The sequence below is a fragment of the Botrytis deweyae genome (genome assembly GCF_014898535.1).
Source record: "Botrytis deweyae strain B1 chromosome Unknown BDEW_015, whole genome shotgun sequence".
NCBI classification, from domain to species: domain Eukaryota; kingdom Fungi; phylum Ascomycota; class Leotiomycetes; order Helotiales; family Sclerotiniaceae; genus Botrytis; species Botrytis deweyae.
In genome coordinates this window covers 373,554-391,889 of record NW_024066222.1, presented here as the reverse complement: position 1 = coordinate 391,889, position 18,336 = coordinate 373,554, and the positions used below count along the sequence as shown (strand labels likewise).

The window sequence follows — 18,336 nt, the reverse complement described above, 5'->3', positions numbered from 1 at the left end:
TACAACCCTATAAATTATCAACTTGACAGCCATGAGCTTGCTTGACTCCACCGCAAGTCCCTCCGGAAATGGAGCAAACGGGGTCGGAACGAGCGCATTTCCTTCGATAGAACCCAAGGTGCTTGTCGACTTTCTTGCATCCGTTCTTGAGATCACTCTAGGAGCAACACGAGATGACCTTGAGCACCCTGGTAGTCTTCTTTCTGAAGCCCAATACTCTGATACTGCTCAGCGATGCACCAGATTTGCATCGGAATCTCACCAAGCTGTAATATACGTACAGAAAGATGCAGTTCTACGAGAGGAAGAGGATTCCCCAGATGAATCAAGTAAGAGCCCCATCCATTTGGTCCCGAAGAACGTTTGTTAACAGAGTGCAGGTTCTATTTTGTACAACTATAGTTTGGCTTCTGACATTTCCTCCTCTTCTTCCACAACCGGATCTGTCGCTTTTATGAAAGGACCGCAACCTATAGACCCTGCGATACCCATATCTTCTCAAATACAACTTATTAATTTACCTGGCGCAGCGTTGCCGAATGAATCCACAAATGGCCAGGCGGGAGCTTCTATCTTACATTCATTTGTGCATCTAGCGCTGGTGCCATACTTCGATGCGTATACAAAACAACAACAGGCAGCGAGTGGGAACCGAAGTATATCAGAGCTTGAGGCCAAGACCGGTGTTTCTGCCACCAAAAAGAAGTTAGCAGAGTTGGAGTTGGCTTTGCGACATCTTCAGGATAATGTTGATATTCCCGATTTGACACTTCAACTACACCCAATGGTGCAGCATGCACTTGATGAAGCAGTCGCTCGTAAACGCAAGCCATCTGTGGATTTCATTCCGGAGAGATTGTTGCACGACAGTGCTTTCCTCAACAACCTGCAGTCTCTAGTAAACGGATGGATCAAGTCAATACAAGCTATTACAAAGTTGTCGCGGGATCCAACAAGCGGTACTGCATCACAGGAAATTCAGTTCTGGCTAGCCATGGAGTCCACACTCGAAAATATTGGTGCACAATTAGCCAGCGATGGAGTAATGCTTACTCTTGAGATATTAAGACACGCCAAACGTTTCCAGGCTACTCTCAGTTTCACATCCGATACTGGGTTGAAGGAGTCAACCGATAAAGTACAGAAGTACAATCAACTTATGCGAGATTTCCCTCTCGATGAATTGCTTTCAGCAACTTCGTTACAGAAGGTTGGCGATGCACTGGGTCTTATTTTTGGGCACTTGAACAAAAAATTGCGCATTTGTCCATACCCAGTTCGACGTGCTTTACCACTGGTAGAAGCAATTTCTGCAGACCTTGACAATCGACTTCACGTCCTACTTCACGGTCGCTCCTTGATGCATTTGGAGTATCGAGATTTCAGAAAGTTAATGTCTGTCGCCGATTCAATTTGGGCCATTTGGGATGACAATCTAAAGGAGTTCACCAACGTTGCTCGAGAAGTCACACGTCGAAGAAACGAGAAATTCATGCCCATAAAAATCATCGGAAAGCACGCAGAGCTGCAAGCACGTCTGAAATATGTGAGCACCTTCAGAGATAACCACGAACAGCTACAGCGAACAATAATCAATGTTTTAGCACCCAAGGTTGGTGATGACGTTCCAGAGGGTGGAGCCAATGGAGTTGTTTTAGTAGAAGAGATGGGCGACGTGGATGCTGTTGAGGAAATCAAACAAGCTTGGGCTGCGTTGAGCAATATAGATATGCTTGATGTTTCTTCCGAGGGAACGCAATTGTGGATTCAAGCAGAGAGTACTTATAATGAACGAACATCGCGCGTTGAGAACTCAATTATTGCCCGATTGCGAGATCGATTAGCCACTGCCAAGACAGCAAGTGAGATGTTTCGAGTATTTTCTAAGTTCAATGCTCTATTTGTCCGTCCAAAAATCCGTGGAGCCATCACAGAATATCAAACGCAACTTATCGACAATGTGAAACATGATATATCCTCCCTACACGAGCGATTCAAGCAGCAATATGGCCATTCTGAAGCCCATGCAATGGCACAGCTTAGAGATCTGCCTCCTGTTTCGGGAGCGATTATTTGGGCTCGCCAAATTGAGAAACAGCTCAATGGATATATGAAAAAAGTTGAAGACGTACTTGGGACTGAATGGGCGCTTCACGCCGAGGGTCAGAAGCTTCTCAGTGATAGCAATCTTTTTCGCAATAAGTTGGATACTCGGCCAATCTTTGAGGCATGGCTTCATGATGTGCAGCGAAAGCATGTTACCATTTCTGGCAGACTTTTCAACATAAATAAGATCCGTGCAGCAAACAATGCCTTGGAATTAGCCGTCAACTTCGATCATCAAGTGATCGCGCTCTTTAAAGAGACGCGAAACTTACAATGGTTGAATTACCCTGTTCCTCATCAGATCAACAACATATCGAAGGATGCGAAGCGTGTATATCCCTACGCTGTGAGTCTCATGGAAACCGTTCGGACATTCACACAAACCAGTCGTCAAATAGCCGAAATGGCCGATGTTCAAATACTTCTAAGTGGGTACCAGCACGAAGTTCAAGCCTTGATTGCTCGTGGAGTTTCTCTGAAATGGGAGTCGTTTGTGCACTCATATGATATCCACATCAAACCCACGTATACAAAGGGTTCAATTGAACCTGCCATCGCCAATCGAACCGAGAGCAAACATGTGCAATTTGTTCGCGAGATCGCTGCCTCAGTTGCCTTATTACAAAGCAAGACAGAAACTCTCGCTTCTATCAATGCGACGATTCAGAAAACCCTAGCAGAGTTAGATAAGTGTCCTTACGAAGTAACTGCATTTCAGGCCCGTTTGGAAACGATTCAGATGGCTGTTGATCAGTTGAACCTCGAGAACTACGTCAACTTGCCTTATTGGGTCAGAGAAATGAATGACCGTATCAAGGTCACTCTCCTGAGGCGTCTACAACAAGCAATCGAAGTGTGGATTGATACTTTTGAAAATGAACGATCTGACGGTGTCAACGACGACAGCCGCAGAAAGCACTTCAGTATCTTGACCGAGTCTCCGCCTGAGAATAAACCATCCATGAAGCGACTGGTACACGAGATCTCCATGCGTAACCAAGTCATCTACTTGGACCCGCCTTTAGAATATGCCAGAGCTAGCTGGTTTTCCCAACTACATGAGTGGCTTGGGGTCGTTTGCCATCTTCGTAAGGTCAAGGCTTCTCGGTATGTCATGACCTTGGGAACGACTAATGATCCGGAAGAGCTATTCACAGAACTCCCACGAGATTGTGCAGATGAACTTCTGAGAGCCTACAAATGCGTTGAAGCAAAACTGCACGAAGTTAGCCTCTACGTTGACAAATGGCTACAGTTTCAATCACTATGGGATCTTCAATCTGATCTCGTGTATGAAACCTTGGGTGAACAACTCTCAAAGTGGCTCCAGCTTTTGCAAGAGATCAGGAAAACTCGCTCCACTTTCGACACAACTGAAGTGAGTCGATCCTTCGGACATCTTACCATTGACTACGATCAGGTCCAGACAAAGGTCAATGCCAAATATGATCAGTGGCAACACGAGATCTTGATCAAATTTGGAAGTCGCCTTGGAAACCGTGTTCGTGAAGTCTATGCTGAGATTGAAAAAGCACGGCGTGATCTCGAAGTACAATCCTTAGAAGCATCGTCCACGGCACAAGCTGTGCAATTTATCACCATTGTACAGACCTGCAAGCGGAGGGTAAAGGCTTGGGGCCCAGAGGTAGAAACTTTTAGGCAAGGACAAACCACGCTTGTTAGACAAAGATATCAATTTCCCATGGACTGGCTAGGAGTAGAGCAAATCGATTCTGAATGGACTGCTCTCAATGAAATCCTAGCTCGAAAAGCTAAAATCGTGGAAGATCAGACCGACGCATTACGTGCCAAGATTACTGCAGAGGACAGGGTAGTTGGAGAGAAAATTGCAGAGATCACTGCCCAATGGAACGAAGAAAAGCCTGTATCTGGCACTATTGCTCCAGATGTGGCATCTGCAACTCTCACTTCATTCGAAAGTCGCATCACAAAATTGCATGAGGAGTCGGAAATGGTTGCTCGCGCTAAAGAGGCTTTAGATCTTCCGGCAACTGCAGATACAGCACTTGTGGCTATTCTCGAAGAAGTCCAGGACTTCAAGTCTGTATGGGCTGCTTTGTCGACCATATGGAAAAGTCTTAATGACCTCCGCGATATGTTGTGGACAAGCGTTCAGCCCCGAAAATTAAGATCCGCTATTGATGGCCTCATTAAGATGACCAAGGAAATGCCAAGTCGAATGAGACAATATGCTGCATTTGAGCACATTCAAAATGTTCTTAGACAGTTTCTAAAAGTTAATCCTGTGGTTACAGATTTAAAATCCGAGGCTGTCAGAGACCGCCACTGGAACAAAATCTTCAAAAATTTGAAACCCGGGAAACGCTATTCGCCAATATCAATGACTCTAGGGGAAGTTTGGGATCTAAATCTTGTCTCCACCGAGAAGATAATAAGAGATATCATTGCACAGGCCCAAGGCGAAATGGCTTTGGAAGAGTTCTTGAGGCAGGTTCGCGAAGATTGGTCCAACTACTCACTAGATCTTGTGAATTATCAGAACAAGTGCCGTCTTATTCGTGGTTGGGATGACTTGTTTGCAAAATGCAGTGAAAATCTGAACTCCTTACAAGCAATGAAACATTCTCCTTATTACAAGGAATTCGAGGAAGAAGCTGCGTCGTGGGAAGATAAACTTAATCGCGTACACGTGCTTTTTGATGTATGGATTGACGTCCAACGCCAATGGGTTTACCTTGAAGGAGTTTTCACCGGAAATGCAGATATCAAACATCTCCTACCAATCGAGTCTTCAAGATTCCAGAACATCAATTCTGAATTCTTCGCAGTAATGAAAAAGGTCTACAAGCAACCGTTTGTATTGGATGTACTCAACATATCTGGTGTTCAAAAATCATTAGAACGTCTTGCAGAACTTTTGAACAAGATCCAAAAGGCTCTTGGTGAGTACCTTGAAAGAGAGCGTGTGTCATTTCCAAGATTTTACTTTGTTGGTGATGAAGATTTGCTTGAAATCATCGGTAACAGCAACGATACATTACGAATTGCCAAGCACTTCAAGAAGATGTTTGCCGGCTTATCTGGTCTAATCATGGATGAAGAGCAAGTAATTTCAGGATTCACCTCAAAAGAGGGCGAGGAGGTCAGACTCAAGAAGGAGATATCCTTGATCAAGACTCCAAAGATCAACGACTGGTTAACTTTGCTTGAAAACAGTATGAAGTCAACTCTCGCCGAATTGCTTGCAGAGGCTGTTGAACAGTACGAGAAAATTTTCACCGCGGATGATGTAGACCAAGAAGCCCTCAATCAATACATTTCTGCATTCCCTAGTCAAATCGTTGTATTGGGTACGCAAGCTGTTTGGACCTCTTGTGTAGAAAAAGCGCTTGAGAACGAAGGCGCCGATTTGCAAAAGTTATTCGACCAGGAGGTCAAAGTACTTCGCCTTCTTGCGTCCACTGTTCTAGGTGACCTCGACCCAATTCAGAGAAAACGATGCGAGCACCTCATCACTGAGTGTGTCCACCAACGAGATGTCATTGAAAAGCTACGTAACCTCAATGCAAGTACGCCTAATCATTATATGTGGCTTCTGCAGATGAGGTATGTCTACAAGCCAGAAGGCGATTTCCTGCAACGCCTTTACATTAAAATGGCCAACGCGAAGCTCAATTACGGATTCGAGTATTTGGGTGTAGCAGAACGTCTTGTCAGAACACCATTGACGGATCGATGCTTCCTGACACTCACGCAAGCTCTTTGTCAGCGCCTAGGTGGCTCACCTTACGGTCCAGCAGGTACAGGAAAGACCGAGTCCGTGAAAGCTCTGGGTGTTCAGCTAGGTCGTTTCACCCTGGTGTTCTGTTGTGATGACACTTTCGACTTCCAGGCTATGGGGCGTATTTTCCTGGGTCTCTGTCAGGTTGGTGCTTGGGGTTGTTTTGACGAGTTCAATCGACTCGAGGAGCGTATTTTATCTGCGGTTTCTCAACAAGTTCAGAACATCCAGCTCGGTCTAAAACAAGGCGCGGAGGATGAGAAGGCACAAATTGAATTGGTTGGCAGACAACTTCACGTGAACGCCAATACCGGACTATTCATTACAATGAATCCAGGTTATGCTGGCCGATCAAACTTGCCAGATAATTTGAAGAAATTATTCAGAAGTGTTGCTATGTCCAAGCCTGACAAAGAGCTTATCGCGGAAGTCATGTTATACTCACAAGGATTCAATCAAGCGAAACAGCTTTCTAAGCAGACTGTACCATTTTTCGATAGATGTGCTGCGCGACTTTCCAAACAAGCTCATTATGACTTTGGGTTGCGTGCCTTGAAGAGTGTGCTTGTCAGTTCTGGTGGGCTCAAACGTGCTCGTCTAACAAATTCCGATGGCAACCTCGGGCCTGAAGAGGAGGTAGAACCACAAATTATTGTACAGAGTCTTCGAGAGACAATTGCCCCTAAATTAATCAAGAGCGACGTGGAAATCATGAGAGCCATCGAAGCAGAGTCATTCCCCGGCGTTGAATACGTTCCCGCTAGCTTAGATGACCTTCAGAATGCTATCAAGAGCCTTGCTAAAGAGAAGCATTTGGTAGTGAATGAAACCTGGATGACTAAAATTCTTCAGCTCTATCAAATTCAAGGCATCCATCATGGTGTGATGATGGTCGGAAATTCTGGTTCTGGAAAGTCAGTGGCTTGGAAGGTCCTCTTACAAGCTTTGCAGCAAGTTGAAGGAGTCGAAGGGGTGTGCCATATCATAGACTCAAAAGTCATGTCGAAGGAAGCTCTCTACGGTAACCTCGATTCAACTACTCGTGAATGGACCGATGGTCTATTCACAAGCATCCTCCGCAAGATCGTAGATAATTTGCGTGGCGAGGAGTCAAAGAGACACTGGATCGTTTTTGATGGTGATGTAGATCCTGAATGGGTTGAGAATTTGAACAGTGTTTTGGATGATAACAAACTGCTCACTCTACCTAATGGTGAACGTCTCAATCTTCCCGGAAACGTCAGAATCATGTTCGAAGTCGAAACTTTGAAGTACGCTACTCTGGCAACTGTAAGTAGATGTGGTATGGTCTGGTTTAGCGAGGACACTGTTACTCCCAACATGATGGTTACCAATTACCTAGAAAAACTGAGGTCCGAGGCTTTCGAGGATCTGGATGAAGATGCCGTTGCAACAGGACAAAGTGCCGCCCAAGCGCTGGAGATTCAATCTCACGTGGCGGACCTTCTTCAAACATTCCTCACAACAGAAGATTTCATCATCAATGCTTTGGAACGCGCCGAAGGATTCAACCACATCATGGATTACACTGTATCTCGCGTTCTCAACACACTTTTCTCTCTCTTGAACAAGGCCGTACGAGACATTATCGAGTATAATTCTCAACATGTCGACTTTCCACTTGACCCAGATCAAATCGAATCATTTATCGCCAAAAAGCTTCTTCTCGCGCTTGTTTGGTCGTTAACTGGTGATTGCCCATTGGGAGATCGTAAGAGCTTTGGAGATTGCCTCGCCGGGTTGGCAACATTTGGAAATCCAATATTGGGCGACAACTCTTCTCTCATCGATTTTGATGTGACTCTACCCCAAGCTGAATGGTCTTCATGGCAAAATCAAGTACCCACTATCGAAGTCAATACGCACTCCGTCACGCAAACTGATGTGGTTATTCCTACTCTTGATACAGTGCGTCACGAGGATGTCTTATACTCCTGGCTAGCAGAACACAAGCCCCTACTTTTGTGCGGTCCGCCTGGTTCCGGAAAAACCATGACTCTTTTCAGTGCTCTACGTAAACTCCCTAATATGGAGGTCGTTGGACTCAATTTCTCTAGTGCAACTACTCCAGATTTGTTGATCAAGACGTTTGAGCAATATTGTGAGTACAAGAAAACTGTGAATGGAGTCATGCTCTCACCTACTCAAATTGGTCGTTGGCTTGTGCTTTTCTGCGACGAAATAAATTTGCCCGCCCCAGATAAGTATGGCACGCAGAGAGCCATCTCTTTCTTGCGTCAGCTAGTGGAGCAGAACGGATTTTGGCGCACGTCAGATAAGACCTGGGTCACGCTTGATCGCATTCAGTTTGTGGGTGCTTGTAATCCTCCAACAGATGCCGGTAGAACACCCATGGGAGATCGTTTCTTGCGGCACGCACCACTCATCATGGTTGATTATCCAGGAGAACTGTCCCTCCAACAAATTTACGGCACTTTCAATAACGCTGTTCTCAAGATTATTCCCGCTTTGAGAGGCTACTCTGAAGCATTGACAAAAGCTATGGTCCGATTTTACACCGAGTCACAGCAACGCTTTACTCCTAAAATCCAACCTCATTATGTGTACAGTCCTCGTGAGCTTACCCGTTGGGTTCGCGGCATTTACGAAGCCATACGACCACTTGAGACACTTAGCATTGAAGGTCTAGTCAGAATCTGGGCTCATGAAGCTCTGAGATTATTTCAAGACCGTCTCGTGGCTGAAGATGAACGTAAATGGACCGACGATGCTGTCCATCGCATTGCAACTGACTTCTTCCCTACTATCGATGAAGATAAAGCTCTTGGAGGACCAATTCTGTTCTCCAACTGGCTCTCGAAGAACTACGTCCCAGTCGACAGAGAACAATTGAGAGAGTTTGTTAAGGCGCGTTTGAAGACATTCTGTGAAGAAGAGGTTGACGTCCCACTTATTTTGTTCAACGATGTTCTGGAGCATGTACTTCGTATTGATCGTGTTTTCAGACAACCACAAGGTCACTTGATTCTTATTGGAGTTAGTGGAAGTGGTAAGACAACGCTGTCTCGATTTGTTGCTTGGATGAATGGTCTCAGAGTCTTCCAAATCAAGGTTCATGGTAAATATTCCGCTGAAGACTTCGATGACGATCTACGTGATGTACTACGTCGATGTGGCTGTAAGGGAGAGAAGATATGTTTCATCATGGACGAATCAAATGTCCTCGACTCCGGCTTCTTGGAAAGAATGAACACCCTGCTCGCAAATGCTGAAGTTCCAGGTCTTTTCGAAGGCGATGAATTCGCATCGTTGATGACAGCCTGCAAAGAAGGTGCCCAGCGTCAAGGACTCCTACTCGATTCCCAAGAAGAGCTCTACAAGTGGTTCACCGGGCAAATTGTGAAGAATCTGCACGTTGTCTTCACCATGAACCCCCCTGAAGATGGCTTATCTTCTAAGGCTGCAACTAGTCCTGCTCTCTTCAATCGTTGCGTACTGAACTGGTTTGGAGATTGGTCTGATCAAGCACTATTCCAAGTAGGCACAGAACTGACTCAATCTGTTGATCTTGATCGACCAAACTTCACAGCACCAGACAGCATTCCAGTTGCATATCGAGACCTTAGCTTGCCAGCAAATCATAGAGAGACGATTATCAATTCAATGGTGTACATTCATTACTCACTACACCGATTCAATGTCAAATTATTCAAACAGCAAGGCAAAGTAACATTCCTCACACCTAGACACTTCTTAGACTTCGTGGCTCAATACGTCAAGTTGTACACGGAGAAACGAGATGATCTCGAGGAGCAGCAAAGACATCTTAATGTCGGTTTGGAAAAGCTCAGAGATACTGTCGATAAAGTGCGCGATCTTAGAGTTAGCTTGGCAGACAAGAAAGGTCAGTTGGAACGCAAAGATGCAGAAGCCAATGAGAAACTGCAGCGCATGGTAGCGGACCAGAGAGAGGCTGAGCAACGTAAAACGACTTCACTCGAAATTCAAGCTGCTCTAGAAATACAGGAAAAAGAAGTCGCTGAACGTCGTGAGGTTGTACTCAACGATTTGGCCAACGCCGAGCCTGCTGTTATCGAAGCTCAAAAGAGCGTTAGCAACATCAAGCGACAACATCTAACTGAAGTTCGTTCTATGGGTAATCCACCTCAGGGTGTCAAACTTGCTCTGGACTCAGTCTGCACTCTCCTTGGCCATAAGATCGAGAGTTGGAAGACAGTACAGGGTATCATCAGAAAAGATGACTTCATTGCCAGCATTGTCAACTATGACAACGAGAGGCAGATGACAAAGAATCTACGTGTAAAGATGCGCAACGAGTTTCTTTCAAACGATGACTTCACTTACGAAAAAGTCAACCGTGCCAGTAAAGCCTGTGGACCACTTGTTCAATGGGTTCAGGCTCAAGTCAACTACTCTGAAATTCTTGATCGTGTAGGACCACTGAGAGAGGAGGTTGGGTTGCTCGAGGAACAAGCCCTACAAACCAAAGCTGAGGCCCAAGCCATTGAGAACACTATCAACACATTGGAACAAAGTATTGCAACTTACAAGACAGAATATGCAGCTCTGATCAGTGAAACACAGGCTATCAAGTCTGAGATGTCAAAGGTTCAATTCAAGGTTGATCGTAGTGTTCGATTGCTTGACAGTCTTTCTTCTGAACGAATACGCTGGGAAGAGGGAAGCAAGTCGTTTGAGACACAAATCAGCACACTTGTGGGTGACGTCCTTGTTGCCGCTGCTTTTCTTGCATACAGTGGTCTTTATGATCAGCAATACCGAAAGAACATGATGGAAGACTGGTTACATCAACTTCATTTGTCTGGAGTCAATTACAAACAACACAACCCAGTCACTGAATATCTCTCAAGTGCCGATGAGCGACTTGGATGGCAACAAGACACTCTACCAGTGGATGACCTTTGTACCGAAAACGCTATCATATTGAAACGATTCAATAGATATCCATTGATTATTGATCCTTCTGGCCGCGCTACAGAGTTCTTACAGAAGCAGAGCAAGGACAGAAAGCTTACCGTCACTAGTTTCTTGGATGACTCTTTCACTAAACAACTAGAAAGCTCCCTTCGTTTTGGAAATCCTATTCTTATCCAAGATGCTGAATACCTCGACCCAATTCTCAATCACGTCCTCAACAAAGAGTATCAAAAGACTGGTGGGCGTGTCCTCATCCAGCTTGGAAAGCAAGAAATCGATTTCTCGCCCGCATTCAAGATTTACCTTTCCACCAGAGATCCATCTGCAACATTCGCACCGGATATTTGCAGTCGCACGACATTTGTCAATTTCACAGTCACACAGAGTAGTTTGCAAACACAGTCGCTCAATGACGTCCTCAAATCTGAACGACCTGATGTGGACGAGAGACGCTCTAATCTTATCAAGTTACAAGGCGAATTCAAGGTTCATCTTAGGCAGCTCGAGAAGCGCTTGCTGCAAGCCTTGAACGAATCACGTGGCAATATTCTTGATGATGACAACGTTATTGAAACTCTTGAGACCTTGAAGAAAGAAGCTGCAGAAATCTCCGTGAAGATGGGTAACACTGAAGGTGTAATGGCTGAGGTTGATGAGATCACACTCCAGTACAATATCATCGCACGCTCTTGCAGTGCCATTTTCGCCGTTCTTGAACAATTACACTACCTCAACCATTTCTATCAATTCTCTCTACAGTACTTCCTCGACATTTTCCACTCTGTACTAAAGGGTAATAAGCGACTAGAATCAGAGACGAACCACGATAGACGTCGGGATATTATTGTTGAAGACTTGTTTGTCACCGCCTACCAGCGTACATCCCTAGGACTACTCCAGAAAGACAAGATTACCTTAGCAATGCTTCTCGCCCAAGCAGCTCCATACAAGATGGACAAGAGTCTTATTGACGTCATTCTAGATGAGACTGTGGTTGGCACTGATTTGTCAACAGATGGTGACATGAAGGATGAAGTCATGGGCAATGCAATTAAACTTCCTGCTTTCAAGGGTAAACTTGAGGGTGTGTCTTCCGAAGCTTGGGATCGTTTCTTATCCGAGGAACTGGCAGAAAACTTCGTTCCTCAAGTCTGGGATGATAATGTTGAAAAGAGAGATCAAGAGCTTATATCTTTGTTGCTTATCAAGCTTTTCCGACTTGATCGATTTGTTCCTGCCGCTGAGCGATTTGTTACTGCAGTCTTTGGTACTGGCCTTCTCGACATCACTGAGGATCTTAAGCAAATTGTCGAGCAAGTGTCTGCAAGCCGTCCTATTGCACTTTGCTCAAGCCCTGGGTTTGATGCAAGTTACAAAGTCGAGAACCTCGTGGAGCAATCACGAGCCGCTTGTACCAACATTGCTATGGGTTCTAATGAAGGATTAGCAACCGCTGATAAGGCTATCAGTAATGCAGCTGCCAATGGATCATGGGTCCTTGTCAAGAACGTTCATTTGGCACCAACCTGGCTACAGAGTCTGGAGAAACGTATGGATTCACTCAAACCTCATGCAAACTTTAGATTGTTCTTGTCAATGGAATCCAGTCCTAAGATTCCTGTCAATTTGTTGCGAGCATCCAGAGTGTTGATGTACGAGCAACCAGCGGGTGTCAGAGCCAACATGAAGGATTCTATGGCATCGCTTTCTACCAGAGGTACAAAGACTCCTGTAGAGAGGACAAGATTGTATCTTCTCTTGTCATTCTTGCACGCCGTCGTTCAAGAGCGTTTGAGATATGCTCCTAGTCTTGGATGGAAAGGATTCTGGGAGTTCAATGATAGTGATGTAAGTCTGCCATACTCAATTTCCTTTAACTATATTAACCTTTAACAGTATGAATGTTCTGCGTATATCATCGATACCTGGGTGGAAACAGTAGCTTCAGGACGATCCAATGTGGCCCCACAAAACCTCCCTTGGGATATGCTTCGCACACTCATCGTGGAGACATACGGTGGTAAAATTGACGACGAAGGAGATTTCGCACGTCTCACACAACTTGTCCACTCTTTCATGACTCCAGCAGCCTATGACATCGGTCATAAATTGGTCGAAGGTGTTGCAGGTGATGAATCCGAGACTGGAAACTTAGTCGTACCAAGCGGAACTACAATGAAAGATTTCACAGAATGGGTTAAGAAATTACCCGAGCGTGAACCTCCTACTTATTTGGGTCTACCGGCTAATGCGGAGAAATTGTTGTTGGTGGGACAGGGTCGTAGCATGATTCAGAACCTGGGTAAGATTACTGAAATGTTGGATGAGGGTGAACAGATCATGGCGGAAGCCGCTTGATGGGTGTCAAGGTTAATGTGATGGATGAGAAAGAATGGAGGATGTTAGATTTCATTTGTCAAAGGATGGTCAATAAGAAGATAAGAAGATACATTAAAGGGCTTTGCGAATAAATTTTCATTTGTAAATTGTAGATTTTAGTGGAGATTCTGATATTTTATGGGTTTTTATTGTATAGCACAACATTACTTGCAGGGTGAAAGATTGAAGGAAGATATGTGGGCAGTAAAGTATTTTTGTGGTAATACTACTATTCATGCTATACTCTGATGATAGATGCGTAGAACGCAATTTAGTATTCTTTGCACATTGTCGCTCTAAAGCGTAGCATTTGATACGGTGATGTGAAGAGCTGCACAGGGCGGAACTTGCATATTCGTGTTTGCATCATTTCTGGCACGTGAGATTTCTCCACATGTAACTCTACTAGCTGTTGCGAATATGAGATTATTTTGAGTTGCAGAAGTGATATGCGATGAGATGAGATTGGATTTCGAGCTTGTTGACTTCGGGTTGAAAAAGTAGGGGGGGGGGTAAGTTTTTGTTATGAGAGAGAGAGTATTTATTGGTTTCTTTTCGTGGTGTGGGGACTTGGGATTCGGAGTAGAGAGGTTGGGTGTGTGTACTCTATATAGGTTCTATTTTGATTCTAGTAATAGTAATGATGATGATAATAATGATGATGATAATAAAGGTATGTATATATTCTTAGATTTAAAGATAGTATTTACTATAATAAATATCTATAATATATATATTCATATACTTACTCTTATAGCTATTAGTCGTTTATTTAAAGAAAATTATTTTATTTATATTATAAAATAAGAAAAAGACTATTTTAATAAAGAATAATTAAATAAAGATTCAATTAATTATATCTTATTTAATTAAAATTAAAAATATATATAGAAATATATAATATTTCGTTTGTTTAAAATAAATAAAAAAATTGAATTTATAAAATAAGCGAAAATCTCTTTTAATAAGGAATAACTAAATAAAGAACTAATATATTATATTCTCTTTTATTTTATTAAATTTAATAATATATATAAAAATATATAATAATTCGTTTATTTGAAGAATATTATTTTACTTATATTATAAAATAAGCGAAAATTTATTTTAATAAGAAATATTAAAATAAAGATTTAATATATTGTATGATATTTTATTAGAATTAATAATATATATAAAAGTTTATAATATTCTATTTATTTATAATGAGTTATTTAATTTGAATTATAAAATAAGCGGAAACTTATTTTTATAAGGAGTTAATAATTAAAGATTTAATATCTTCTATTTTATTTAATTAAAATTAATAATATATATAATAATATATAATACTCTGTTTGTTTTAAATTAAAAAATTTATTAATATTATAAAAAAAAACGAAAGTTTATTTTAATAAAGAAAAATTAAATAAAGATCTAATTTATTATATTTTCTTTTATTAAATAAAAGGTAATAATAAATATAAAAGTATATAATATTTCGTTTATTTAAAGAGAGTTTTTTTATTTATAATATAAAATAATCGAAAACTTATTTCAATAAGAACTATTAAAATAAATATTTAATATATTATAATAAACTTTATTAAAATTAATAATATATATAAGTTTATATAATAATCCGTTTGTTTTAAATAAATGAATTTATTTAATTTATAAAAAAATCGAAAGTTTATTTTTATATAGAAAATTTTAATTAATATCTAATATTATATATTTTATTAAATTTTAATTAATAGTATATATAGTTTTATATAATAATTCGTTTATTTAAAATAAATAAATTTATTAATATATTAAAATAAGCGGAAAATAAATTCAATAAAGAATATTTAAATTAATATCTAATATATTATTTTATATTTTATTAAAGTTAATAGTAATTAAAAGAAAATATAATATTTCGTTTATTTAAGAATATTAATTTACTTTATATTATAAAATAAGCGAATATTTATATTAATAAAGAATTATTGAATTAAAATCGAATATATTATATTTTTATTTAATTATTATTAATATTATATATAAGAAAATATAATATTTCGTTTATATAAGATAAATAATTCTTTTTATATTATAAAATAAGCGAAAATTTCTATTATTAAGATTTATTTAAATAAAAATCTAATGTCTTATATTATATATTTCTATTTATATTATTAACTGTTAAAAGGTATAATTTATATAATTATAGAGTAGGGGGAGCTAGCTCTAATTAATACTAGTAAGAGCTCTATTCTATATAGATCTCTTCTCCTTAGAAGTTATAGTATATACTTAGAATAATAGTCATTTTAATATTATTACTTTCTATTCTATACTTTTTATTTTATTTTCTATAGAGAGTTAGACTTAAAATATTAACTTTAATAAAATAAAATAAATTAATTAGATTCTTATTTTTATTTTCTTTATTAAAATAAGTTTTCGCTTATTTTATAATTTAAATTAAATAGTGTTTTTTAAATAAATTGAATATATATATTATTAATCTTAATTAAATAAAATAAAATATAATTAAATCTTTATTTAGTTACTTCTTATTAAACAATCTTTCGCTTATTTTATAATTTAAACTAAATAATCTCTTCTAAATAAACGAGATATAATATATTCCTATATATACTATTAATTTCAATTAAATAAAATATACTATATTAGAACTTTATTTGAGTATTTTCTATTAAAATAAAATTTTACTTATTTTATAATTTCTTTTAAATAAATAAGATATATATTATTAACTTAATTAAATAAAATATAATATTTTAGATATTCATTTAAGTATTCTTTATTAAAATAATTTTCAGTTTATTTTATATTATAAATAAAATAATTTCTTTTAAATAAACGTATTATTATATATTCTTATTAATAGGTAATAAATAAAATAAGTTATAAAAGCTGTCTTATTATTAAAGCTAAAGCTATACTATTTAAGTATATCCGCTACGCTTATTACGTAAGCTACGCATCTAGTGCCTAGTTATTATATCACTATGTCATACTTATATATATTATTAATTTTAATTTAAAAGAAATATAATATATTAAACTCTTATTTATTTATTCCTTATTAGAATAAATTTTCGTTTATTTTATTACGGATACCTCTGAGAGTATCTAGAAGCTTTATTACTAGGTTATAAAGTTAAAAGATTAGAAGATAAAATTAAAAGTTCTATTTTGCTTTTATATATATAGTAGGATAGAATAGAAATCAGGTGATTAAAATGAGTTAATATTAACCCTGTAATACTACTTTTCTCCTTTTAATAAATAAATCCTATTATCTAATAATAAGGAAATAAACAGATTTATATATTAGGGTTGATCCACTTTACTACTAACCTACAAAAGTATAGAATGTTTCGAATACATTTGGAACAGTAGATCTATTATATAAACTCTATTAGATAATTACTCCCTAATACTTACTCTTATTTTATATAAATCTATCTGATATATATTAATCAGGAAGAAGTTGGTTTTATAAATATAGATTTATAAATATAGAATTATATTAGAAATTTAAATAATTATAATTGAGTCAATTATTAAGATTAAATTCAAAATATAATTATTCTTATTTAAATCTGTTTGATAAATAAGAAGCTTAGAATAAGATATTCTTGTATTCAAAATATAATATTAAAGTTAATCTACTTTATTATTAATCTATAAAAATATAAAATGTTTCGAACATATTCGAAATAGTGGATCTACTATATAAACCCTGTCAGGTGATCGCTCCCTGATATTATATATGCTAGTCCCTAAACTAGTAAGATTTATAAGCTATAAGTAGAACCCCCTGGTATAACTCTATTTATAACCTAGGGTAGTTCTATCTAATATTATAAATACTTTTAGAAGCATTACAGAAACTTTACTACTAGATTATAAAGTCAAAAGACTAGGAGGTATGAATAAAAAGTTTTAGTTGGAGAGTATAATATCGTAGGATAGGTGTTAAGGTGTAGATGAGAAGGGAAAGAGAAGAGGGAAGAGAGACAAGCGGAGGGACAGAGAGGAAAGAGGAAAAGGGGAGGGGGGTTGGGTAAGCGGTGGGCTAGCGGCATGGATGGTTAGAGGTTGGGGGGGTCGGGTGTGTGATTGGGCAGAGGAGTGGATGTTTGTAGGAGGATTGTGCGGGGTGCTATGCGGGGTGGGCGTGTGACGGGGGGGGGGGTTAAGGGGATGCCAAAGGAGCCGCGGATATGATAGTGGGGGACGTGAGGGGGTGGGAAGGGGGGTCGATTGTGGGGGGGTCATGTGACAGATTCGGGGGAACGAAATGAGGTGGGAGGTCAAGGGGGTGAAGAGTGCTGCCGGGGTGTTGTAGGGCGGGGGGCGGATGTTCAGGAGCACGGGTTCGATGGGGCGTGGGGTAGGTCTCTGCGGGATGATCGGAGGGCGTTGAGGGTCACGGCGGGGGAACCCGGGGGTTGGGTGGGAGTCGTAGTTTCATGTCGTATGGGTTGAATGGCTGGGGGTAAGGGATGCTAGCGGGCCTATTGCGGGTGCGTTGGGTAGGCAGGGGTGGTGAGTGGGGGTGAGAGTGATCGGTTAAATGATTGGGTGGTGCCGGGGCTGGTTTTCGTGTGGTGAAGTTGGTTGGAGTTAGTGGTTTTTAGTTGGGTATTGGTATTTTGGTGTGTATGGGTGGTGGTTGGGCGGATCTCTGAGTTGGAGGAGGTTGCGGACGTTGGGGGGTTTGGTGGGTTGCGGGTTGGGGTTCGGTGGGGGGTTTTGGGTTTGTGGTGGCGTGGGGGTTGTGTTGGCGGGGTGTTGGTTGGTTGGCGGTGGGGGTTATCGTCACCCTGATTGAAAATGCTGCTATATAGTAGCTCTCGAGCTACGGGTTTAGTCTACACCCTATACCTACTATTATTAGTGCCGTCGAATATAGTTCCTGATCCGCCGGCCTGCCCTGTAACAACAGAACAGAGGAATTAGGTAATCAGAAATGAGCTAGTGTCAACCCGCGGAATATATGGAGAATAGGAAATTCAATCTGTCTCTTTAAATCAATGAGATATTATATATTTTCTATATATATTATCAATTTCAATTCAATAAATATAATTAATTAATCTTTATTTAAGTGTTTTTTATTAATATAAATTTTCGCTTATTTTATA

At 39.9% G+C, this 18,336-nt stretch overlaps 1 protein-coding gene across 1 annotated transcript; it reads left to right on the top strand.

The window, feature by feature from the left end:
* Positions 1-31: 31 nt before the first annotated feature.
* EAE98_006822 (uncharacterized protein) lies at positions 32-13,168 on the top strand (the record flags this gene model as incomplete). The annotated part of the gene is made up of 3 exons (XM_038954445.1): positions 32-329; positions 381-12,658; positions 12,707-13,168. 3 exons carry the CDS (start codon positions 32-34, stop codon positions 13,166-13,168), a joined length of 13,038 nt encoding a protein of 4,345 aa, XP_038809125.1.
* Positions 13,169-18,336: the final 5,168 nt, after the last annotated feature.